We start from the raw sequence: 26442 nt of genomic DNA, 5'->3' as shown, positions 1-26442 counted from the left end.
GATAAAGTGTAAAGTGGACTAAAGTGTAAAGTGGACTAAAGTGTAAAACAGATAAAGTGTATAGTGGACTAAAGTTTAATAAAGTGTAATAAAGTGGACTAAAGTGTAAAGTGGACTAAAGTGTAAAGTGGACTACAGTGTAAAGTGGACTAAAGTGTAAAGTGGACTAAAGTGTAAAGTAGATAAAGTGTAAAGTAGATAAAGTGTAAAGTGGACTTAAGTGTAAAGTGGAGTGAAGTGTAAAGTGGAGTGAAGTGTAAAGTGGATAAAGTGTAAAGTGGAGTGAAGTGTAAAGTGGAGTGAAGTGTAAAGTGGACTAAAGTGTAAAGTAGATAAAGTGTAAAGTGGACTAAAGTGTAAAGTGGAGTGAAGTGTAAAGTGGATAAAGTGTAAAGTAGATAAAGTGTAAAGTAGAGTGAAGTGTAATAAAGTGGACTAAAGTGTAAAGTGGACTAAAGTGTATAGTGGAGTGAAGTGTAAAGTGGACTAAAGTGTAAAGTGGATAAAGTGTAAAGTAGATAACGTGTAAAGTAGATAAAGTGTAAAGTGGAGTGAAGTGTGCGGTGCTGGTGTCGGGACGGAGCAGATGTTTGGGGTCCCGCTGTCCACGTGGAGGACAGAGGGACTGCGCTGTCCTCACTGCCCCGCCTCTGACAGGAGAGCGCGTAACCAGAGATTCAAAAACAAGACGTCATCCCACAATGCACCGCGCCACGCTCTGCTTTAAGCATTATGTCATCCCACAATGCACCGCGAGACTCAGAATCTTCTAGTGGTCGTCAAGGCAACGCGCCTTATTTGACGCGCAGGCTCCACCTCCCCCCCCGACACGCCCACCAGCCAATGGGAGCGCGGCGTCATGACATCATGGTTATTTGTGGAGCGGCCGCGGCCATAAGGAGGCTCCACGCCGTGAGCGCTCAGTGTACACACTAGAGCCAGACACCGCCACATACAAGGTGCTTTTAGAGAGGGAACTTACAGCAAACCGCGCCCGCTGAAAGAAGTAAGTCACTCTTTCTGTATCGGGAAAAAACAACTCTCAAAGTTTGGAAGTTTCGCCGACTGAGAGCGCCCGAAACTTCACCAGAAAACTAAGAAGACTCCAAAAGTTCTTTAAGACTTCTGTTGACGTTTAGTTTTTGTTTTTTCTATGCATAACAAGATGGAAACTACTTTTTATGACGACTCACTCAACGCTTTCTCCCAGCTCGACAGCGCGGGCTTCGGATACAGCAACAAAGCTCTGAAACACAACATGACACTGAACCTGTCCGACCCGACGGGAACTTCTCTGAAGCCGCACCTCCGGCCCAAGGCCAGCGACATCCTCACCTCTCCCGACGTGGGCTTACTCAAGCTGGCGTCCCCGGAGCTGGAGCGGCTCATTATCCAGTCCAGCAACGGGCTCATCACAACCACCCCGACCCCCACGCAGTTCATCTGCCCCAAGAACGTGACGGACGAGCAGGAGGGCTTCGCCGAGGGCTTCGTGCGCGCCCTGGCTGAGCTCCACCACCAGCACATGCCCGGTCCTAACGGGACCTCCGCCCCGGCCACTGTCAACAGCGCACCGCCGCCGGTTTCCTCCGCGGCCGGCGCCACGTACAATAACAGCTCTGCCATGCGCCCGGACTCTCCCGTGTACGAGGATCTGAGCACGTTTAACCCGGCGATCAGCACCGTGTCTGCGCCTAACTACACCAGCTCAGCCCCGGCCATGTCCTTCTCCTCTGCGCCTCCTCAGCTCCCCATGTACGGACAGTCCTCGTCCGGACAGCTGAGGCTCTCCGCGCTCAAAGAGGAGCCGCAGACCGTGCCGGAGATGCCCGGGGAGACGCCTCCGCTGTCCCCCATAAACATGGAGAGTCAGGAGCGCATCAAGGCCGAGAGGAAGCGCATGAGGAACCGTATCGCTGCTTCCAAGTGCCGGAAAAGGAAGCTGGAGAGGATCTCACGACTGGAGGACAAAGTGAAGACACTCAAGTCGCAGAACTCGGAGCTGGCGTCTACAGCCAACATGCTCCGGGAGCAAGTGGCCCAGCTCAAACAGAAGGTGATGAACCACGTGAACAGCGGCTGTCAGCTCATGTTGACGCAGCAGCTGCAGACCTTCTGAGCCGCAGGACACTAGTGGACACTGGTGGACACTGTAGTTGATTCAAGCGCTTCTTGACATAGTGAGAGGCCCATCTCCACACGGGACGATGTGGCGTGACACTGGCAGGACCGAGGCTCGCTCTTTAAGTTCAGAGAGTGCGCGCGCACTCCGGAGGTGCGTCCCAGAGAGCGGCCCGGGACAGTGACAGTCCCCATGCACCAGAGGGGCGCGGGGACAAGCAGGATACTCTTCTGTTTCTGTTTCGCGCCAAACTGGACAGATATTTACTTTATTTGACCAAGTCCTGGCTGCACGACAGCAGGTCTTGACCGTTCTGGACTTCAGTATTACAGGATTTAAGACCAGCCATATTGGCCTTTCCGGTTGTGATGTCAAGTTCAGCAGCTATAAAGTTGTACTTGAGCTGCCTGACTTCTGATTTACAGTACAATGTACTTTTTCTTACTTGTAAGAAATTAAGTTAGAAAGTTTCAAGATTGACTTGTTTTTTCTTAACTTCTTTAATGAGGTTTCACTCATTGTTATGTATATAAGATCGACTTGGAGTACCTATGTTTGCCATTTGTAACTAAATATGTACAATTTTTTTTTAATGTTTTTCTGAGAACTTCAGGAACATATTGATATTTATGGAAATAAATAAGCGAAAATGAAGCAAAATGCCTGTGTGTTCTTGTGTGACAGTAAAGTGGGTGTGCTCTGTCCTGTCAAAATATCTTAAACTGACACATGTTGCAACATGTTGTAAGAGCAGAGTGTGCTCTGATCGAACCAGTTCAATTATTGTTTGAGCAGTTCTAGGAAAAACAGAAAGATATCACAACTTAGTTCTGAATAAAGTTGCATACACACAAAGATAAACTCTTTCCAAGAACATCGACAAACATTTTCACATCTCAAAATCACAACAGCAAACGCCTCACAGAGCTTCACAAAATTAACAATAAAACAGTCATAGAACAATAAAGAGCAGGTAGATAAACCAATATTCAAAGAAAATAAGCAAATCAATAACTATAGACCACATCCTCTGCCTTGGACCCTCCTTTTCAATAAGAAAATATGAAGCCATAAATCACAAACTCATCACAAAGCTCATGCATGCACTACAGAAGGTCAATAGTATTAGGAGGATTACTGGTGTCGTAGTATTATAGTAATATAGTATTAACATAAAATACAGCTATAACAAGTCATGCCTGTATTTTAATAATTTGTTTTAACAAGCATGATGGTTACATTGGCATAGAAGTCATCAATTCATTATTTGTAAGTAAGATACGATAAGATAAGATAACCTTTATTTGTCCCACAATGGGGAAATTCCAGTGTTGCAACACAGATTAGGAGCAGAAGTATAATAATAAAAACATAACTTAGAAAAAAATCTTATAATCTTAATAATAATAATAATAATAATAATAACAACAATCTGTTATATGGACAGAATTATTGCACCAGGGATGACTTTGTCCAGCTTCTTCCTCTCCCTCTCTGTGATGCTGCTGCTCCAGCAGACCACACATCACACCTACAGGAGCTGATGCCACCACAGAGTCAGAGGAGGTCTTCAGGAGTGACAGGAGTGGCCCTGTCAGGAGCGGCCCTGTCACTCCTGAAGACCTGAGGAGAGGAGGAGATAGGAGGAGATACAGCCGACTCTGGCTCTTCCTGTACAGTCTGTGTTATGAGTCCAGTCCAGTTTGTGGTTCAGATGAACACCCAGGTACTTGTATGAGTCCAAGTGTGGACTATTTGGAAATATAAAGATTCTATAATGTGTAATTAACATTTTAAATCCATCCACAAACCAATTATTTGATAGAATATCGTTTAGATCAGCGTGTCCCAACCAGAGGGACCAGGGGACACACCAGCTCTTACCAGGGCCTATATTTGGAATGATTTTAAGTAAAAATAAATAAAAAATAATAATGATAATAATAATAATAATAATAATAATAATAATAATAATAATTGTAGAAAATTTAACCAACTTCTGAATATTTTGGTGGATATTGGACATCAATATAATTAAAAAGAAAAGAACTGGCAATATTACTATGGGATTTACTATGGGATTTATTTCCCTGTAGTATCTTAGTATCAGTATTAGTATCTTAGAGTGTCCTGTTGTGAATTGAACACTAGAGGGAGACATAGTTCTTTCCATGTACTGAACTGAACTATAGACTATAGATACTATAGCTAAAACTAGAAATTATAAATTCGTATTAGTGCATATTATAACTTTCTTAAATTAATAATATTTTTTTTAAACTAATGGTAAATAAATTTGATTCATATATCATTAATATGAAACGTCTAATATTTGTCATTTGTTTTGTTGTTATTTTTTATGTACTCATTTTATAGAATAATACAAACATTGATGAATTATAACCTTTACTTATGTTTCTCATTGCTTGATTTGGATGGTCCAAACATGGGTCAACGTGACGTCACTCCGGAAAACGGTGCCCTTCTTGCCATATAAGGACAGGAGAACTCGGAAGATCTAGGCTGCGTCACGGCACAGGGGCGTGGTTTACGGGAATCGAGGCGACGCTGCGACAAAAGAGCAAATTCTGCAAGTTATTGAAGGAATTTAAACTATTCCACAGGGACAAAGATCAGCTCAAACTGCCATTTAAGAATTCAGACAGAGCCCAAAAGAAAGAAAAGGATTATTTTTCACATTTTCAAGTTATGTTCTCTTTTTATATCCTTCCAAAGGATCAAAATGTACTACCAAAAAATATCAAATCAGACATAGACCTATAAATCAACGTTTTTTTAAATAAATAACAGATACAACTATTTATTTTAGGGCTCAATTTGAAGTGTTAGGGTTATTTTTGTCTTGCAAAGAGTTTGCAAGTTTTGCAAAGAGTATAAGAGTTTAGCAGTAGGGTCGAATACCCTAAGTAACTTCTATGACTCACAATAGATGATTAATTATTTACTTCAGTATTATCTTCCACTATTAAGTTGTTGCAGCCCATGTGTTTTAATGATATATTATACATTTAGAAAAGGGTTTAGTGGGAATATACTTATTTAAGGTCAATTTAGTTCAAAGTAGTTACAATACTACTGTTGTGATTTTTGTTGTCGTTGTTGTATATTGCATTATATACATAATCAAAATGTGTTATAGTGACAGGCCAAAGCTCAAAGTTATTATACCAGTAACAAGATTGAAATGCAGCAGCAATAGAAAGCTTTCACCTTGTATAAATTCAATTATAATTCTGTCTCATCTGAATATGAATGACTAAAATACAGGTAAATCTGCTATTGTGCATGCAAAACACTGGAAGTTTCCTGGACACACTGAATCTTTGGAACAATGTAAGGATCAGGTTTAAAGTGCATTCAGTTGCTTGGTGGTTCACTTAGCGATCAAAAGCTAAACACAGAAGCGCAGTTGGACCATTTGCAGACGACTGTTGATTTTAAAATGATCACAACGTTTCAAAATCTCACAAAAGCTGCGCATAATGTGGCCAATCCTTGTGCCATCGATGTTCTCAAGACCAAGAGGAAGGATCTAATTTATGGGATTTTGCACACAGTCGACTTACTGGATCACATTGTCAGAGAGGGAATTCTTACAACAAAGAAGAAATGTATTATCTTAACAATGAGGACTCGGCATGAACAAAATTCAAGGATTTTGGACGTGATTGAGGCGAATGGTGAACGGGCCTGTCGCAAGTTCATTCACCCATGTCTTATGAGAGTAGAACCAGAGCTATACTACCAAATCTGTGAATATGTGAAGACTATGAACGAGCATATCCGAGACTCACAGAGGCAGCTGATTGGCTATTTACTTGAGCAGGACCAGGTAATAATGCATGAAATTATGAAGAGACACGTCAATCAAAGAGCAAATGTTATACTTGCTTTGAAAGAAGGCCGTTTTGAGACAGAAAACATGGTGCCACAACTTGATCTCGCTATAACAAACCCAAACAAACCTGCCAGTGCAGAAGTGAAAATAGAGGAGATAACAAATAATACCACAGACACTTTTGATGCCAAGACACAATCCAATGCAGAGCAACTCATCCAACCAGAAAGTGAAGACTTGAGGACTGCCGGGAGCGCCGAGGTGATGGAGGCGCAGACTCCAACACAAGCCACTGCAGAGAGTAGTGTGAAAGATGCATGGACTCTCCACAGAGCTGCCCAGGAAGACGACTGGCATCAGATTGAGTGTTTGGTGCAGAATGGTGCAGAGATCGAGGCGAGAGATTGTCAGAACAAAACAGCGTTATTTTATGCAGTGGCAGAAGGCTACGAAAACACAGTCAGTGCTCTTTTAAAAGCTGGGGCAAAGGTAGATTATGAGATTCTAAATGAAGCAATAAAGCAAAAGCAAAACTCAGTCTTAAAGATGCTTTTTGGTGAGTATTTGTGTCTGTTTTTATTGCGTATATTACAGTGTATTAAAAATGTAACATATGATGTTTAGGTGTGGTTCAGCACATGTAAGCGGAAGCAGAGAGTGTTGCATGTGCAAAATAGTGCTGATTTGCTGTAGATAAGTAAGTTATCTTACCATGATCACTGCCTTTATACTAACTTCATATCTAGAGTGCATTCTGCGCCTGTGGCCTAGTGGCTAGTGAACCAATAATGGAATCAAACATCTTTTCTGGTTGTTTTTTTACCACAAATTTAGATCAGTTATAATTTATAGGAGTTGTTTTGTAAGTAATGACCTTGTTTCAGAGCTACTAAATGTATTGCAAGCAACATATGAACCTCTCTATCTGAGTCTATTGTGTTTAAAACCTTCTGATCCTATAGTCTACAACCATGCTCCAATCTTTAAAATGTGCTTGAACTGAATTTATATTTTCTAAAATGTACCAGATAAAGCCAGAGGAGCAGCCAGCGAAGAGGACCTGAACTTCGCAGTCTTCTCATCCGTCAGACAGAACAGAGACACAGCCCTCTTAGCGCTGATCGACAGTGGAGCAGACATAAACATCTTTGACAAACAGGGATACTCTCCACTTCTGCTGTCTGCAGAGATGGGGCATTCACAAGTCTTCAGGTAAATGTTAGAAAACTCATTTAACTCACTAGCAAATAGATATATTATACAACCAAGACTAATGATTTGAGCAAATTTGAAAATGCGTCTCCAAAACTTCTCTAATGAGGTGTCAAATTGTCCAAGAAATATGGTGAGGAAACTGATGAATTGAGCAAGTTTGACAGGCAAATTGTAATTGCTAAATGAATGAAAATAATAGTCTTAATAATAGTGTGGTATTGTTCACAATCTACTCATCATAATCAATTAAATAGTTGTCCATAGAACCTTTGAGGAGTAAAGGCTGCATGACAAATCACTGGTTTTAGTTAAAAGGTGCACAATGCTGTTTGGTTTATGAATTGTATTTATTAGGTTTCACGTGGATTTAAATATTCTTTACTGTTTCCTCTAGAGTCCTTTTAGAGAAACAAGCCAATCGGGATGCTACACTGTCCGATCGCTCCTCAGTCTTGCACTTGGCTGCTTTGGGTGGCAGCGTGCCCATAATGAAAGAGCTTCTAGAAAAAGGACTGAACCCAAACACGCCTGGCCCTAAAGCTCAGACTCCTTTGCATCTGGCCGCCGCATTACATACGCCTGACGTTGTTCATCTTTTGCTGACTGCTGGAGCTCAGGTCATTGATATCAGGTCGTTTTAAGTCTGAAACAGTGCATACTCTTTTAATTAACACTTTTTCATGATCATTTTAGATCAATTCCACAGCCCAGGATGGAGTCACACCGCTGCATGTAGCCAGCCAGCATGGAAATGAAGAGATAGTGGCATGTCTTATACAGAATAAGGCTAAAATCGAGGCTGAGGACAAGCTCGGAAGAACAGCTCTGCACTGGGCATCTGTAGCTCCAAAAGAAAGCAACGTAATGAACGCGCTGCTATCATTCAAGCAGATCAATGTAAACGCTCTCGATAATGAGAAGAGAAGTGCCTTACATCTCGCCGCGATGGAGGGGAACCTTGAAAATGTGACTTCATTGTTGTCTCACAAGGCCAAGGCGGTGGCTAAAGACAAGAACGGGTCTACGCCCATGCACTACGCGGCAGCTGGAGGGCACGTCAGCACAGTTTCAGCTCTCTTACAATCACTGAAAAAGAAAAGTATAGATGAGAGGAACACGTGGAAGAAAACGGCACTACATGTTGCAGCTGAGAAAGGCCATGACACGGTGGTGAGTCTGCTTCTTGAGGCCGGTGCAAAGATCAACGCCAAAGACCAGAACAAAGACACACCGTTACACTGGGCAGTGCGTGGTGGGCATCTGGGAGGGGTGAAGGAACTGGTGGACTGGGGACAGGGCAGCGCTCAGGGTACCAAAGCAGATCTCCAGGCAACAAACAGTGTGAAGAAGACGGCACTGCAGCTGGCTCAGAGCGGAGGGACACAAGAGCATGAGAACATCGCAACTTTACTGAAGAGAAAGATGTTAATAGTCAAGTAGTACAATATTTGCATTTAAAAATAGGGCTTTTTCCTTATATTGAACAATAATGATTTTAGATATTACTTTTAATCATAGCCAAGAAACTCAAAGTATTCTACAATATTGAAATTTCCTACTCCTGAGTCTGAACTCTGGTCAAAACCACATGCTTTTTATACTGACAGAAGGTTAATGACCTCTCAAATAAAAGGGACGCTGATCATTGACAGCTGATCATTGAATTAGATTAATTGCATAGCTCTATAAAATATGCATGGACACATTAGACAATTCCAGATAGTTAGTTGTCTTATATGCTTAATATAGTTCGTTTGTATATACACTGGGGGATTGTACTCCGTTACATTGATTATATACATTGTAAATACTCGTACACAGACACAAAAGACAAACTTTATGATTTGATTGAATATGGATCAGTGAAATGTGCTTTCATCAGAGGGAAACATAAGTTCACACGGTTGTTCGCACTTCACTCTTAATAAAACGTGTCAACCAATGAAACTCACACTGGTGTCACGTGACTGACGTCCTCAGAGTCACGTGGTTTTGTTTTGGTCTCAGCAGCGCGTGTCGCGCGGCAAAGCGCTGGAATAATAATAATAATAATGATAAAATATGGCAAGAAACGAAGAGAAACAACAAGGACGATTAAACCGACTGTGGCTCCAGAGAGAACGAGAAGGTAAAAACTTTATACAGAACACTGTGTTTGCTTTGGCGCTGTGAGGAGTTAGCTCTGCTAACTGCTAGCTAAACAGTTAGCTGTATGCTAAGTATGCTAAACCTGGGCATTCGATTCAATATTTACTCACGCATTTTTGTTGCTGTTGTTGGCACTTACTAATTGAACATTTATATGTTCAAAGAGGGACGACTCAAAGATGCGCGAGAAACAAGACCTAAGCTGGTAATGAAATAACCAAACCATTCAAAGAATGAGTTGAGTTGATAATACCAAACATTAACTACATGTTCTGTCTTCACAGTTTACACTTAACACTGCTGCTTCTGTGAAGAAGTGGATCCCCAGCATAAAGAATGAAATAGAATATTACTTGCAGGTGCGGAAACAATACACTTTATTTACTCTTATTATATGAACCATTCATAATTGTACTTAAAAGATGTGTTCTTGTTCGTTACATTCCAGCAGTCCCAGCTGACTCACTATCCAGAAAGGAAGATTGCAGAGTTTCGTCTTAAAATTGAAGCTTTGGAAAAGGAATATAAACATTTTATAACCAAACTGCGTGTTCTTGACCCGTCGTGTAAGCACCAGCCCTGGACTCCTCGAGCCTACTGCAAAAGACGAGCTGACCAGCCGGATTCACACAGCGCTGGTCAGTACCATTTAACCTTACTCTTTGTGTCCAAGTTTACCAAGTTCAATCACCAACACTGCACAAATATTGTCTGTGTCGTCCTAATTTATATTAGATACATGTGTGACACAAATACAGTAGTGACACAATATATACCTCATAAAACTTTGACAAAACTAGATGGACATGAATCTGTTTTATACCAGGACTAAAGAAATAATCCAGATTAAATTATGGCATGAAAACCACAACAATAAAAACTCATAATTACATATTTTACCCTTTTTTTCCCTCTCTTTCAGTTAAAAAGCCAAATGCGACTGTTAATGCTTGTGGATTTAATGAAGTCAACAGTGGAGGAACAAGCTGTCTGGGAAAGCTAAAGATATCTACAGCAGAGACTCTTCTGAACGGCTCAGAATACAGGACTATAAACCAGGCCCCCTCTAATGTGGACAATCCTCAACAGGATTTACCTCTGTCTTTTGATCAATCACGACTTGCAGTGGCTGTGGCTTCATTCAGAGGATCATCTGCTGCTTTGGGTTTAACTCAAATAAACAATCTGGCCAGAGTTTTGCAATCAGGTCTGCCAAATTTAGGCAATTCTGCAATCACATACTCCAACAACCAAAACCTGACAGAAAACCCTCTCATGCTGACAGAATCTGCAACATCAGATGAGTGCAAATATTCTGTTCCTTCAAAAGAAGAACTCAAGTGTGTGGCACAGAAGCAGGTCCCTGGGATTCAGCTGAACACAGGACCCCTGACAGACAGGGGCCATCTACTGGGACTGGACTGTTACTCCTCTTCAGATGAAGACAATTCATGACAGGACAATTATGACACCTTCAGTGATGTAAATGAACTCAAAGTTGCATTCTGTATTGAGTGTTACAATGTGAAGCTCAGATTCCCATTGTGACACTGTAGCAGGTTCTCTGGTTTCTTCTACCTCTAAAAACATGTGTATGTGGTGAATGTGGGACAATGGATGAAAAGTAGCCCACTGCTGTTTACATCATGTGTTTCATGTATGTACATGCTGCACTCTCCTGACCCAATAAATACAGTTCACTTCAGCTGCACTAAGCAACTTTTCTTCCATTGTAAATACTGACTAACTTTGTATCAAACTGGAAAGTATTTTCTAAAATGGCATTCATTTAAAATCTGAATTTACCTAATTGCATAGTTAACAGGCAGTACACGCACAAGCGTTATATTCTGTGATTTACCACAGAGCTACAACGTGAACAGTAATAGGAGGATGGGACTTTGATTTTAGGAATGTGCTGTAGGACTTTGAGATGACTTATAAATCTTTCTTTGATTTTTTGTTTTGTTTGTTTACTCTCTGTGTCCCGTTCAGTGTTTTAAGTGCTTTTATACATTCTGTTTAAAAACTGTGGAGTCAGGACTTGGGCTCGATCCAGACTTGACTCTTTATTATATTTGATGACTTGTGTCTTGACTTAAAGACCAGTCACCAATTCAAGCAAATGTCTCTCCTGTTTAGAAAATACTCTTCCTTGTACATGTCTCCTCGTTTCTCTGGAGGTCACCAGTGTGTCAGGACTTTATTGGACAGCAGTAGGACCAAACAGAAGCTCAGTTTGGTCCTATGAACAATGTTTGATCTGTTTTTCACCGTCGCCCCTCGAGGCAGCCGCTGGTGTGATTTCGGGGCATTACAACAATACATTGAATTTCCTGTTGATTGAATTGAACCCAGTCCTGGTGAGGACGTTTTGAGTCATACGTCACAGGTTACTATGCATTAAAAGTACCGGTATTAATTTACCCAATTTTACTATTTATATCGTCCAGCAGCAATTCACTACGACATAAAAGCAGTTTTCCATTTTGACTGAATGAAGCTCAGTCAGGAAACGTAGACGAATGAAACCCACTGATTGCACATTATTTGACCACATTATTTGACCACATTACTCTGACAGATCTAGAAACAGACCCCCATGTGAGATCATTTCTCCCTCTTGATTCATTTTGTCCTTTGGTAGTTGGTTAGCCCGACTCACTTAGCCCCCTGAGCGCTGCCACAGCCCTGAGCACGACACTTCGGGGAAACAGAAACAAGTGTTGCAGGTGATTTCAATGTCGTTGCACAAACCTGTGAGTGACGTTCTTAGGTTTCCCTTGTTCTCTGTATCTGGAAAATTGGGTTACGCTTCATTATAACCAGAGTTCATGAGTCTTGGGATTATTAAGAGTTAATAATTGTTTATCTTCAAATGCACTTCATTGTTTTAAACACATTTTAAATGCATGTCATTATAATAGAGTAAGTTATAAAAACAATGGATGAAACATAAATTTATTTGCATATTCATTTGTGACTTATAAGAGTTTGACATTGGCGAGTTTCTATAAAAACAGTTACAAAACATTATTTAGCATTTAAAAAGTCGTGATTCCTAGTCAACAAACTTAAGGAAATATCATGTCCAAAAACCTTGCAAATTGATAGAGATTTATGTTCTGATTGGTTGATTACCAAATCAAGAACTCGTCAAGAAAAGGTTTATTTTTGTATTAGTTTGAATGTACATATATAAAGCTGCACATTCTGTATCGAGCGCACAGACAGAACAGAACATCCCTGCAGCGTTCAAAGCTCCCACCTATGTGGTTATACCCGTGCCCTTTAACACAAACCTCTAGTCATGCAGGTTAACTAATAATTTAACTGATCATCGCCAAACCAAAGATGATATATGACGGTGAGTGGAAAAGGGTCCGCCACAGTCTCCAGAGCAGTTAGTCGCTGAAAGGATTAAGACATTTTAAGTTAAAGCAGATGAAATGTGGAATGGGGAGGTTTCCAGTAAGCTCAATGCTCACGAACAGGTTGGGGTTAATTTTCACCACTCGCCAAGTATCACTGCCACCACACGGTCTGTGCAAGCTGAAAGAAGAACGCTTTTCATGTGGCAGCAATATCTTCCCACCAAAAGCATTCATGTCTGCAAATGAAACTGCTGTATCATTATTTACATTATTACACTTACATTCCAGCTACAGAGATAACATAACATAAGCCTTTATTTGTCCCACAATGGGGAAATTCAAGTGTTGCAACACAAAGTAGGTACAGAAGTAATAGAAGTAACAGATAAAGCTCTTATAAAAAACTCTTATATTCTTGATAAAAAGTTTAAAAAAAAGGATAATAGTAGCAAAAGTAACACTCTTATTTACAGCAGTTGTATGGATGAATAAAATGATGTGCAATTAGATGTTACATACAATTCTTACATTGATGAAGTCTGTATGTGTCTTGTAGTCAAGGTTTCTTTTTTTGGGCAAAATGCTTTAGATTTTCTGATGTTTGTGGTGAAGAGAAGGTCAACAGGAAACATTTGAACTTCCTCGAGCTTCTACATTTTCTTCGCATTGCAGTTTTTTATTGAAACTGTTGTGCACTTCTTCAATACCCCCAAACAATAAATCTCTAACTTTATGATAGTGTATTAATAAATATGTAATCAATCCATTTTTGCATTGATTTGCATATCTTATTCTGCCAGAAAACCAGAGTACTATAGTGACCATTTAAAAGGGTGAAATGCCAACTGGAAAGAACAATTAAAGACACATGAATCTGTAAATGACATTTGCAAGGGTTATATTGATAAAAGGACAGGAAATCATCACCACCACCAGTTTAAAGATAAGCTTTTGGGTGACACGGGAGGGAAATGGGGGAGGTGGCCAAAGTCATGACAGGTTCTTTAAGACTAAACACCTCTTGCAGCTTCACACGCACCAGTCCTTTCATCTCTCTCCATCAGACCTGCACCATGACCTCTGAACCAGCCTATGGCCAGAACATCCCATACCCGCAGGTGTTCATCGTGGACGGAGGGGGGGGGCATCCCAACCAACCCCTTCCAAACCTGGTGCCCTGCTGGTCCTTCCCTCAAGCCCATGAAAGAGTGAGGAATCCTGGACGGAGCGGCGGTTGCATGGGGGCCAGCTCCAGACTGGTCGTGCTGGTGCTACTGTTGTTCGCACTGGTGTTTGCAAGCCTGGGGTTAGGAGCTGTGTGGACCGTGAACTTGCAGAGAGATTTGAAAGACATGCAAAAGGTAAGGGGAGAAACTGTTTAAAGGCAATGTGTTTAATGCTGTAGGATGCAATGTTGTTGTAAACCATTAAATTAGCTAACGTGTGGGAAGGGGTCCAGTCTAATGTTCTTAGTTGTGGAAAGAGTTGTGCACACTTTTGCACAATTATCTACTCTGCACTTAGACAGAAATGTTCCACCTGCGACCACCAGTCCACTGACACAGGAAGTGCTCTGATGTGAAAGAAACCTGTGCAGCACATGCATGTCTGTGGTTAAAGTGGTGTACTCAAGCATAGTTCTATGTTTTAGATGGTCAAAGTGCTGAACAGAAGCACAGAAGAGATCATTGTCAATGCACCACAGAAGCAAATAGGTAAGATGACTTTAAAGTGTCTTTAAAGGTTTTAAAGTGTTTATTCATAATAATAAATAACTCATGTGTACTTTAGGCCTGTATGAGCCTCCGTTGAAAGAGGAGACAAAAGTGGAAGAGGAGAGACCAGCGGCTCATGTTCTTGGTAAAGATGATAAATGAACCTGTAATCTGCACTATATCTGCACTTGTCATAGTCATCAGTGACACATTTTCATAATGTTTCAGGGTATTTAAAGAATAATCCCACCCATAAGACATTAAAATGGGATCTGCATAAGAGCCGGGCGTTCACCTCTGGAGGTGTGGCCTACAAGACGAAGGACGGTGCTCTGCAGGTGAATCACACAGGACTGTACTACATTTACTCCAGAGTGGAACTTATTTTCAAGACCTGCAACTCCACATCCTTCTTCGACCACACTGTGTTTGTGAGGAGAGCTGGCCACAGCTCACCTTTGACCCTGATGGAGGCACACAGACGGGGTTTCTGCCCCTCAGAACCGGGGCGTCCTTGGACCACTGACAGCTTCCTTGGTGCCGCTTTGCAGCTGCAGAAATACGACCGAGTGTTAGTGAGCGTGTCACACCCAGATTATCTTAGTCATGAACATTATGCCAATTTCTTTGGACTCTATAAGATCTGATGTCCATCTTTGGCAGTGATTTACTCAAAGATTTTGCTCAGAAAGTTAGTCAAGTTACTTCAAGACAGATTTCAATGAAATAATGTCTTGAGAAAATATTACAATATATTTAATATGCATTTACAAATGGGAATTTGTAAACACTAACAATATTGTAGCATATTATATTTATTTTGCAAATGTCCCTGTGCTATAAAATTATTTTAAAAGTTCTTCTTAGTCCTCTTTCATTTTATATTTCAAACATGATTTTTGTTTTGTTTTCATCTGTCATATAAATATGATCAAATGTGTTTCAAACCATTCTGATGACGCCAATAAAGTCTGGCTTGTATTATTTGCATATTCCACAGTTGCAGACCTTAGTCAGCACATTTCTGTAAATTAAGGGTTTCAAGATTGGTGTTCAGACCACACGAGCGCAGGTTCAGTATTCCTCTGAAGCAGCCGTGCTCTTCTCGTCACCACAGACTCAGAGGTGCTGCTGGGCACAGAAGGACCCGGCTCTGACTCTGACGTGTGCTTCCTTCCTGTGTGAACGTTAAGGGGGTCCTGAAAAGCAACACTCTTTCAAGAAAGATTCTTCAAATGTACAGAAAGACTTTGTGTCATTTATCATGCTAATTATGGCATTCTTTCTTCTGTATTTCAGATATGAATGTCTTTTGGTTATAAACCTTCTTTCAACACACATTTATACCTTAGCTGTGTAGCAAATTTCACGGCACTCTTTTTGACGGCTGTAAAAGTAGTTTTACTTTTTATGGTTCTACTTCAGTTTGTACCAAAAATACTAAAATTTGAATATATATATATATATATATATATATATATATATATATATTTATATATATATATATATATATATATATATATATATATATATTTAATTGGTCATATATAAAAGATGCAGTGAAAACAGCACACAATATGGCCAATTTGGCATTTAAACTATTTAAGATGAATTGCTTTTGATATTTTATTATAATCTTGGACAACATTGGCTTTGATTATTTAAAATGTATGTGTAGATTCAGTTTGAATTGGTATGAATACAGGAGTAGACATATACTTGAAAGACATTAAAAAGTCTATGAACCCTTTGGGGTTAGTTGGATTCTGCATAAATCGTTCATTAAAGGTGTTCTGATCTTTATCTAAGTCACAAATACAGTCTGCACAAACATTAGAGGCCATATTTGGCCCCCGGAGGTAGTGTTAACAGATGCGTAGCAGAGTTCATTGTTCATTTCGTCACATCTTGCAGTGGGCGCAATTGATGACAGTGCAGGGGGTGTAAGTCAAGACAAGAGGCATGATTGTGCCAAATATGAGGTGGAGCAAAGGGAAAGAGAGTGCACATAGTCACTTGTCTCATCGCTCAAAAAATACTTTCAGCATTCACAGTTTTCAGAATAAGAAAGTGTTTTATGTGAAATTGTAATTGGGATTGGTTTAGCCATTCAGAGCCTAGTTGACAGACAGCCCTGCCGAACAAAGGCAGTAAGAACAAAATGACATCATGAGGCCCGTGCACCTCGGGCCTCATGAACAAACTTCTCGCTTCTTATGAAGTATGATTTGGCCTTAATGCAGGTCATTGCAGCAGTCTGGGGGTGTGGCTTCAGCATCACCTGCAGCTCTGCAGCTCTGCAGCCGTCTTTATGGATCACAAGTCACGTTTATAAGCAAAGATGTGTACAAGTTCTTAGGAACTGGGAATGAAGGTGAGCTCTCTGCGTAGCGCTAAAACCTTCTTACAGTGCTATTGGTACCTCGTATATGTGCCCAACGTGGTTTTTGGATTGATTCCTTCAGTCTTTAGCTAGAGAACAGTCTCGATCCTTCCCCTCGGATGACCAGGCCAACTCGCCAGGATGAGCCAGCAATAAGGAAAACATTAAACAAAAGGGGAGTTCAGGGGAGGACATCACAGAGGAAGCCACTTTTTTCCAGAAACGTATATTGAGTTCAGAAAAAACACTCAACACTATGTGTGCAGAAAAAAGGCACTGCACACCAACATTCATTCCAATAGTGAAATATGGTGGAGGGGGCATCATGGTTTGGGGCTGCTTTTCTGCCTCAGGGCCTGGACCGATGTCATCAAGTTCATCAACAAAACATCTGTCTGCCAACTGAAGCGCAACAGAGGATGGGTGATGCAACAGGACTATGACCCTAAACAGGCGTCAACAGAAGAAAATACACTTTCTGGAGTGTCCTGACCAAAACCCAATTGAAATCCTCAAAGAACTGGTTTTCCCCCTGAGTGGCTCCAGCTCCATTGTCTTTCTCGCGTCTGTCTGAGGGAGTCGGATCTTTCTTTCACTATGGAACTCCTCCAGGTTTTTACTTTTTCCCAAAGAGATTTAGTAGTTTTTCCTGACCGAGAAGGAGGGTCTGAGGACAGGGGAGCCTGGGACATTTATATAAGGACACGGGATGCTGGGACATTGCCAAGTCCCTATGAACATTGTTTAGTCTGTTTTTCACTGTTGCCCCTCGACGCAACTGCTGTTTTCTGCTGTTACAAAAAAAAAATTAAAAAGACATTGAAATACTGTGGTATGACATCAAGAGAGAGATTCGCACCAGACGTCCCAAGAATATTGCTGAACTGAAACAGTTTTGTAAAAAGGAATGGTCCAAAATTCCTCCTGACCGAAACGTTTGGCTGAGGTTATTGCTGCCAAAAGAGGGTCAACCAGAGGGTCAACCTATTAAACCAAAGATTGACATACTTTTTCCACCTTGCACTGCTGCATTAAAACATACCATGTTTGTGCGGCGTTAGTTTAAGTAGACTGTGTTTTTCTCTTGTTGTGACGTAGACTTTTTTTGTGACCAATTTATACAGAAATCCAAGTAATCCCAAAGGGTTCACATACTCACAGGGGCCCAAAGGGTTCACATACTCACAGGGGCCCAAAGGGTTCACATACTCAAACAGGCCCAAAGGGTTCACATACTCGAACAGGCCCAAAGGGTTCACATACTCGAACGGGCCCAAAGGGTTCACATACTCACAGGGGCCCAAAGGGTTCACATACTGAAAGGGGCCCAAAGGGTTCACATACTCAAAGGGGCCCAAAGGGTTCACATACTCAAAGGGGCCCAAAGGGTTCACATACTCGAACGGGCCCAAAGGGTTCACATACTCGAACAGCCTATTACATGAGTAAAATAACAGTTAATTAAAAGTTATACGCAAAGAAATGATGACAAGTAATTTGGTTATTTTACCAGTGAATGAATCTTTAAGTTGACAGTGTGAATTGATTTGAACATTTTTTTAAATAAATCAGATATCTGATTTATTTAAAAAAATGTTCAAATCAATTCACACTGTCAACTTAAAGATTCATTCACTGGCATAGGCCCAGATTTCTATTTCTATAACTATTTCTATTTCTATTTCCAACCAACCAACCAACCTATTATTATCAGGCCCGAGCGCCACAAGCTGGCGAGAGGTCTATTAGTCCCGTGAGGCCGTGCGAAGCGCTCGCCCACTTCTAAACACTCACTAACGCACTCCTCCACTCACGCACGCCCCGTGCATACTAATTAGTAGTAGGAAAATGGAACATTACCGTTGTAAACGGGTGAAGCCATATAAAGCACTCATTTGCGCTAAGTAGCTCACGAATACGTTCCCCATCTCTTGCATGTTCCGTGCATATAAGCATGTAATGCAAAAATTGAACATTATTACTGTATAGAGGGCCAAAAACACAAAGTGGGCGGAGCCCACTCAAAATTAACGAAAGTACCCGTCAGTGACCAGGGACCCACACCATGAGGTAGGAAAGCGCGAGCGCTTTCCGAAAATGTATAGTTTATGATATTTGAAAAATGGGAAACATTGTTTTCGCATCGGAATATTATTCTTTCTTCTTTCTTCTTTCTTCTTTCTTCTCTGGACCAACCCCCCTATTTTTCACCCAGTGAACATTGACGAAAAGTCACAAAAAATTGCACACCTCTAAAAATCGTGCCTCTCTACATTCTGGCTATTTCCCTTTTCTAAAAAAAAAAAAATTGGCGCGTCAGCGCCCCCAAATGTACCAAAAATGCATTGAGAGATGGGAAATGACCCCAAAAAAATCTGATCGTAGAATCAATTTGGCGCAGAGGTAGATGGTGACAAGAGAAGTAAAAAATATTATGGCAACGCCGTCCGCCCAACCAAATGTCGGCCATATTGCTTCAAAAATGGCTAAGCATGACTCGGGAGTTTTTCCAAACGTCGTACTTTTACGAACTCCTCCCAGGGCGTTGGCTCTAAAAAGCTGAAATTTGGTGAAAATGCTACTGAGGAGTGGGACATCAAAAGTTATTCAAATTACATTGATACCTCTCACGGTCTCTGTGCGGCGAAGCCGCAAACTGTAGCAAGAATTTCAGAAATCTCCCAAATTTAACATTTCTGCCGTTTGCGCAGATAAAGTCTGAATTGCGTCAAATTGCAATCAGTTGTTAAACTCTTTGCCCTAAACCTACTTGAAGTGAAATTAATTAATTTGGCACCACAGCGCCCCCTACAGATTTTATATGGAGGTTAAATGTTTAGTTTTGCGAAATTATCTGAAATTTTACACAAAACTCAATTTTGGCATACCCATCAAAAAAGTAAATGAGACCCATGTCATAATTGTTATGGCGTTGCTGTAGCGATGACCGAAACCTCCCATGTTATTCCAATGGGGAAATCACCAGAACATGTTTACACTTTAGACTTTCACAAACTCCTCCCAGGGCGTTAGACATATTAACCTGAAATTTGGTGAGACTCATCTTCAGGACCATCAAACATTATCAACATTTTTATTCTAAGAGTCACGGTGTCTGCGGCAAAGCCGCACATTTTGCCAAGAATTCAAAATAAAATTGCTTTTTGATGGTAAAACAAAGGGGAGAAGATGTGACAGCGTCACAGATTCAGCAATAGGCGTAATAAAAGGACAATTGGGGCGCGTTAGCGCCCCCTCCTCTTGCTGCGTGGCGGCGGCGTGGCGAGGGCCGATCATTGCCGCTTGCGGCTATATTTATTATTATTATTATTATAAAAATTCAAATTAAAAACTCTACAACTATCAAAATAAAAAGATGGTTAGGGCTTACCTTGTCTGAAACTGACTTTATTTCAGCTCAAATCAAAGCCCAGAATATGAAGTTCATTTGAAAGAAATGTGTACGTAATGTGGTGCCAGAGGTTCCTGTTCAGGCTTTACTGGCAGATGACAAACGGTTGGATCAAATGGATGAAATAGCTTATACCTGGATAGAATCTGCGTTTACTGGACAGAGCTAATCAAAATCTTATCTTATGATAAAAGTTTTGAACCAAACGGTAAATGTGGGACTTTTACAAGTACTTCCAAATAAGGACTTATTACAACCAAGACATTAAACAAACCCCTGTTTGGATTTTTATTTAGGCATATAAATCAAAACTTTCACAAAGAATAATATCTAAATTTAAATGCGTTTATAATTTGGAGAGCCATTCTACTAAATACAATAAAAGTAGGAAAGAGAAGGTTTTTCTCTGACAAGTAAAGCACGAAACATACTGTATATATACTTGCTGGGAAAGAATTCTGTTGTAAAAATGTATCACAGTATTTTATAATAGCGTGTCAAAGTCTATCTGACAGACACGTTTCACTAAAACTTTGTGAACACAATTATATTTCAGATTTTACAAAGCGTTTTGCCTATTTGTATAATTTTACAATTGTACTTCCTGGTTGGTCATGGGGAGCAAATATGACATAGAGGTCATATTTGCCAAAATCCATATAAATTACACAACATTAATACCATATAACACCTCTATTTTTTTGAATAATAATTAACTGTCAGAAAATGGTGTCAGTTTGTGTTTTCAATGGCATGTCGCACATTGATGACATCACAGAGGGATTCTGTTGTAGTTGTGGTTGTTTTTGTTAATTAAATTTAAAAAAATGAGTCATTGGGGAAGAAGTCAGAGAGGTGACCGAGAACCCGGTGGTCACGCTCACAGATCTCCAGCGTGTCTCTGTGGAGAGAGGAGAACCTTCCAGAAGAACAAATCTTTCTGCAGCACTCAGGCCTGTGAGGAAGAGTGGCCAGACTGAAGCCACTGCTCAGTAAAAGGCTCAGGAAAGCCGCCTGGAGTTTGCAAAAAGTTACCAGAAGCATTCTTAGACCATGAGAAACCAAAATGTCTGGTCTGATGAAACAAAGATTGAACTCAAGCAAGGCTCATCAGGCCAGTTCCAGATCCCTACAGTGAAGCACGGTGGTGGCAACATCATGCTGTGGGGAGGCTTTTCAGTGGAAAGAACTGGGAGACTAGTCAGGATCAACAGAAAGATGAATGCAGCAGTGCGTGGAGACGTCCTTGATGAAAACCTGCTCCAGAGCGCTCTGGAGCAACCAGGAAACGACCCTAAGCACAAAGGATAACAGGATAACAAGGGAGTGGCTACAGGACTCTGTGAATGTCCTTGAGAGTCCAGCCGGAGTCCAGACTTGAACCCAGTTGAACATCTCTGGAGAGATCTGAAAATGGCTGTGAACTGACGATTTATACCATCCAACCTGACGGAGCGTGAGAAGAATGGGAGAATATGTGTGCAAGGCTTATTATAGTCAAAAAGACTTGAGGCTGTAATTGATGCCAAAGGAGCACTTTTTAATACATTTGTAAAGAATTTGGGGTATTGTTTGTAGAATTTGGGGGCAAATAATTAATTCAATCAATTTTGGAATAAGGCTGTAACATAACAAAATGTATGTGCTGTAAACACTTTCCGGAGGCACTTTAAATGGATCCATTTGGAGAAAGAAGGCCAGAACAAAAAGAAATGATGACTAAAACAATTAGGACTGAACTGACAGTATTATCGACATGGACCTGATTTGAAAATGTTTACATTTGATTGTATAGGAGCTCACAATCTTGGAATCTCTACTAATTTTCGTTAAAAATTAATAATTGTAATATTATGTGAACATTGAACATAATTAAATTATCTGGGTAATGTTTTGTTTAATTAATGGGGTTTTGCTCCTTAGGTGGACTCGCTCCTCTTGGATTAGCTACAGGAAAACAAAGTTACCTTCATCCGATCAGTTTCATTCATTGTTATAACAAAAATAAATACGTTAGATACGTTTAATTACATACCTATATGCAAGCTATTTACATTTCTTCCGTATATTAAGTATAAAATAATACTGCACATTTTTATTTTATCATCAAACCACTAGATGGAGCCACAGCATTAAGTTAGAAAAAACACCTTTTCGTTTGTCTGTGACGTCAGTTAATGTGGGCTGTACGTGAGCTACCAACGTGGCTGTGACTTAATATTGACATCGGTTCATTTAGCTTATGATATCTCTTTTTTCTTATTTCTGAACAGATCTATTTCTTTCCCCTCGATCCAGTCAAGGTTTTGTTGGGTACAATGATTCATTTTGGAACAATCCGTTTCAGACCTCTCTCTGTGCATGTTGAATCCAAAGTGTGGTTCTTTGAATGTGACACTTTGCACACACTGGTGATTGTGAGTGTGATGCTGAGGGTTTCAGATGCAGAGATACTTGGGGGCACCACATACAAGACTGATGACAAACACAAGTCACCAAAGGCCAGCAGCTTTGAAGAGCCCACTCAAGATCTGAGATAACTCTGTTGTTGTAGAGCTGAGATCATTTTGCCCCATGAAGCTGTGAAATGGGGACTTTCTTGGACAATTCCTCAGAAACCAGTTTGGTGTTTGGTTTGTGAATCTCCCCTTTTTTTTGTTTATCTGGCTATTATTTTACTAAGAAATGTATGTGTTTTATTTTTCCTCTCTTCTTAACTAAACTTGACATGATGGAAGAGATTGTTATAATTACAGCATAATGGCTTCGTCTATACTGTGGATTTTCTGTACTTTGACGTTCTCACCATCCAAAAGCAAATACTACGTGTTTGACAAGGTGGTTAAGTACAGTTCTATTTCCTTTTAATTTCTTCACCATTTCCAATGGTCCCTTTTCCATGGTTACCATGGTCACTGTTCTAGCGGCCATTGGAAGTCCCATAGCAAAAAGGAAAACCCACAAACAGTTCATCCCTGATCTATGATGAGAACATCAGATATTCCTTAAACGTACCCATAGTTCTGAAAAGACCTCTGCGTAACAGCAGCACTGTCTCATCAGAAAAAAACACATAGGTTACGCTGCATTGGAACCCCTAAGATTCCCTCACTGAGCTGCAGAGGCTGCACTAGCACTGACTAATGATTGGTTACAAGTGCAGCTGGATTTAGTCGTAGGAACTGGCAACGCAAATGAGAGATTCATGTGAGGTAATGAATGAATCAACATTCTAATTTGAATAAGTAAAAACAATATTGTGAGGTCAAGCTTTTTTATTTTTTCAATAACAATTCTTAACTTCCCTGTAAAGCAAATGCTCTGGTGTTAGCTGAGACATAATAATATACTGCTTTCTTAACAGTTCATCTGTGTCTTTCTTGCACCACAGATTAGCACTGAGTATTACTACAATTTAAATGTAATAAAGGCCTTATAGAGGCATTATAGAAGTGTGTTATTTCTTGGTAACAGCTTTGGTTTAACAACATTTTATTTTTATTTTTGATATACATATTCATTTTTTCAATTTAAAATGTATACAAAAAATTATTATTATTATTTCAGTCAGAGGGTTATATTTGTCGTTGCTTTGTTTAATTGGTTATAATAAATGTACAATCTAGTGAAAAAACTTTAAACCTTTTGTAACCCAGACCTTAAATCTCAGGTCAGTTCTTTTTGGTACAAAACATTAGTCATAAGCCAACCAGTTTAAGATTTGTATACATCTTTATTTAGTTTGTATGTTTATTAATGAATGAATAATTAATTGTAGAGTTTTAATCTAATCCGAGGTTTAAGATAAGGGTTAGGGTGTTTCTTGCCTTGCCATACAAATCTTGAGCTTGTTTTATTCCATTCATTGAACACCCGGTTGGGGAAGGAAATTGGGAGTCTGGAACAGAGAAATCTGGGCAAAACATTCATTTGTACAGTTTCAGTCCTATGACTTAGACTTACGTATGGCATAAAAGTCACATTTTCAACGTCTTTCTAGATAATGGAAAAAAGAAGACTATATTTTTTCTTGTTCTTACAGAAATCTTTATGGAGGACACATACATTTTTAAAACCCATTTAATTGAGTAGGTCTTTCTAAAAGTCAGGGGGGTCGCCAGTAAGAAAGAAAAGAATTGTTTGTACATTCAGTTTTTACCCAGACATATGGCATGCTAACCTGCCAGCTGACTTTCTTCATTATTCACTATTTTGTTTGAAAATATGCACATGATGGCACTTTGTAAATTTGTGGATGAGAAAGAAGACTGTGCTTTTCTAAACACTGGATTTAACACAATTTAAATTTTTCTCCTATTCCAGGCGAAAAAGGAATCTTCTTCAGCTCTCAACCTCTTTATTCCAGTCTCCGCTCCTCCCAGGCAATTGCACTATCAAATTCCTGTCTCACAACACCCAACAGGTCCATTCCAGAGAGTTGAGTGGTTGCTCCCCTTTTTTGATCCATCAGTTTAATAAGTAGATTCAAGATGGCGCCGGGGTTGGCAGCCTCGGCGTTTCGGTGCGCATTGTCCCTGTCCCCAAGAAGCCCCGGATCACTGGACTTAATGACTACAGACCTGTGGCGCTGTCGTCTGTAGTCATGAAGTCATTTGAGCGCCTGGTCCTCCCCCACCTCAAGTCCCACACCTCCCCCCTGCTGGACCCCCTGCAGTTCGCCTATAGAGCCAACAGGCCCATCATCAGCTCCCTCATCAAGAAGGCCCAGCAGAGGAAGTACTTCCTGCAGCAGCTGAGGAAAGCCAATCTGACAGCGGAGATGATGGTGCAGTTCTACACGGCCATGATTGAGTCCATCCTCACCTCCTCCATCACCGTGTGGTACGCTGGAGCCACAGCCAGGGGCAAACAGAGACTACAGCGCCCTCTGCTGAGAAGGTGACCGGCCGCGAACTCCCATCTCTGCAGGACCTGTACGTCTCCAGGACTCTGGGACGAGCAGGTCGGATCACAGCCGACCCTTCTCACCCTGGACACAGACTATTTGAGCCACTCCCCTCAGGCAGGAGGCCACTCCCCTCAGGCAGGAGGCCACTCCCCTCAGGCAGGAGGCTACAGTCCATCCGGACCAGTACCTCCCGTCATAAGAACAGTTTCTTTCCCTCTGCCATTGGACTCATGAACACTGCCTAAGCACCTTGTACTCATTGCACTGTCCACTTCTATTGCACTACTTAACTTTATATTATATATGTTATTTAGGTGTAATCCCTCATTCGTCCAGGCGTGTTCCATAGTAGAAAAAGCTTCAGTTGTAGTCATCTGGACTCAGTTTGAAAAAATAGACGTTTCGACTCTCATCCAAGAGTCATTGTCAATAACAGAATTTAGGTCGGGAACTCCGATATTAATACTGTTCTGTGGTAAGACCCGCCCATTGGGAGGAGCCTTCCTGAAGTAGAAAGAGTTGTTTGTTTCAACAGAAACTCCCCCCTTGTATCTACCGAGCTAGCCTATTCAGAATCTTAATGGGCTATTAGAATCCTCTTTGTCTTTGTGAGACTCTGGCTCAACCACCCTGAGTACCTGATTAGCATCTGAATGTCCTTTACCTTTCCAGGGGTTCAGTATACCATTATAAATAACAGGAAGATTAAACCTTAGCCCTCCATTTCTGTTTAAAGAAGGTCTTTCTTTTTTAACAAAAATAGCTTCCTTAACTCCTCTTTCAAACCATCTTTTCTCCCTGCTTAAAACCTTCACCTCACCGTCTTCAAACGAGTGATTAGAGGCTTCAAGATGGAGATGCACGGCGCTCTGAGGTCCTGAACTTGTATTTCTTCTGTGCTGATAAAGCCTCTTGTGTAGAGGCTGTTTCGTCTCACCTATGTACCGTTCTTTACAGCTTTCTTCACTGCATTGGATCGAATAAACTACATTGCTCTGTTTTTGAGTCTGCAACTTGTCCTTTGGGTGAACCAGTTTTTGTCTTAAAGTGTTTCCTGGTTTAAAATAAACAGGGACTTCGTGTTGTCTAAAAATTCTCTGCAGTTTTTCCGACAGGCCAGACACATAAGGGATAGAAACACCCTTCCTTCTCTGTTCAGTTTCCCTTTTGTCCTGCTTCTTGGTTCTCTTCACTCTGTTGAGAGCCCAAGCGGGGTAACCACAGGCTGAGAGGGCATTTCGGACATGTTTTTCCTCTTTCTTCTTGCCCTCTGAGCTGGTGGGCACACCTTGAGCTCTGTGTTGT

General features: G+C 40.8%; 4 protein-coding genes across 4 annotated transcripts; all 4 read left to right on the top strand.

Annotated features, from left to right (window-relative positions):
- The first annotated feature begins 941 nt into the window (after positions 1-941).
- On the top strand, positions 942-2650 carry jun (Jun proto-oncogene, AP-1 transcription factor subunit). Its single transcript, XM_072439269.1, has one exon. The coding sequence runs from the start codon at positions 1154-1156 to the stop codon at positions 2117-2119; it is 966 nt and encodes a 321-aa protein (XP_072295370.1). The 5' UTR covers positions 942-1153; the 3' UTR covers positions 2120-2650.
- Positions 2651-5575: 2925 nt separating this feature from the next.
- caiap (CARD- and ANK-containing Inflammasome Adaptor Protein) lies at positions 5576-8658 on the top strand. Its single transcript, XM_072438723.1, has 4 exons — positions 5576-6537; positions 7010-7193; positions 7591-7813; positions 7890-8658. The coding sequence occupies exons 1-4, from the start codon at positions 5586-5588 to the stop codon at positions 8634-8636; spliced, it is 2106 nt and encodes a 701-aa protein (XP_072294824.1). The 5' UTR covers positions 5576-5585; the 3' UTR covers positions 8637-8658.
- Positions 8659-9220: 562 nt separating this feature from the next.
- LOC140353847 (uncharacterized) lies at positions 9221-11049 on the top strand. Its single transcript, XM_072438601.1, has 5 exons — positions 9221-9324; positions 9509-9549; positions 9629-9703; positions 9793-9982; positions 10267-11049. The coding sequence occupies exons 1-5, from the start codon at positions 9258-9260 to the stop codon at positions 10797-10799; spliced, it is 906 nt and encodes a 301-aa protein (XP_072294702.1). The 5' UTR covers positions 9221-9257; the 3' UTR covers positions 10800-11049.
- A 2620-nt stretch (positions 11050-13669) lies between these two features.
- Positions 13670-15292, top strand: faslg (Fas ligand (TNF superfamily, member 6)). The gene is made up of 4 exons (XM_072438672.1): positions 13670-14079; positions 14370-14433; positions 14510-14578; positions 14662-15292. The coding sequence occupies exons 1-4, from the start codon at positions 13690-13692 to the stop codon at positions 15078-15080; spliced, it is 942 nt and encodes a 313-aa protein (XP_072294773.1). The 5' UTR covers positions 13670-13689; the 3' UTR covers positions 15081-15292.
- Positions 15293-26442: the final 11150 nt, after the last annotated feature.

This window comes from Eucyclogobius newberryi, unplaced genomic scaffold, assembly GCF_026437365.1.
Source record: "Eucyclogobius newberryi isolate DKJ021-1_F unplaced genomic scaffold, fEucNew1.0.hap1 SCAF_9, whole genome shotgun sequence".
Taxonomy (NCBI): Eukaryota; Metazoa; Chordata; class Actinopteri; order Gobiiformes; family Gobiidae; genus Eucyclogobius; species Eucyclogobius newberryi.
This window is presented reverse-complemented; position numbering and strand designations above follow the sequence as displayed.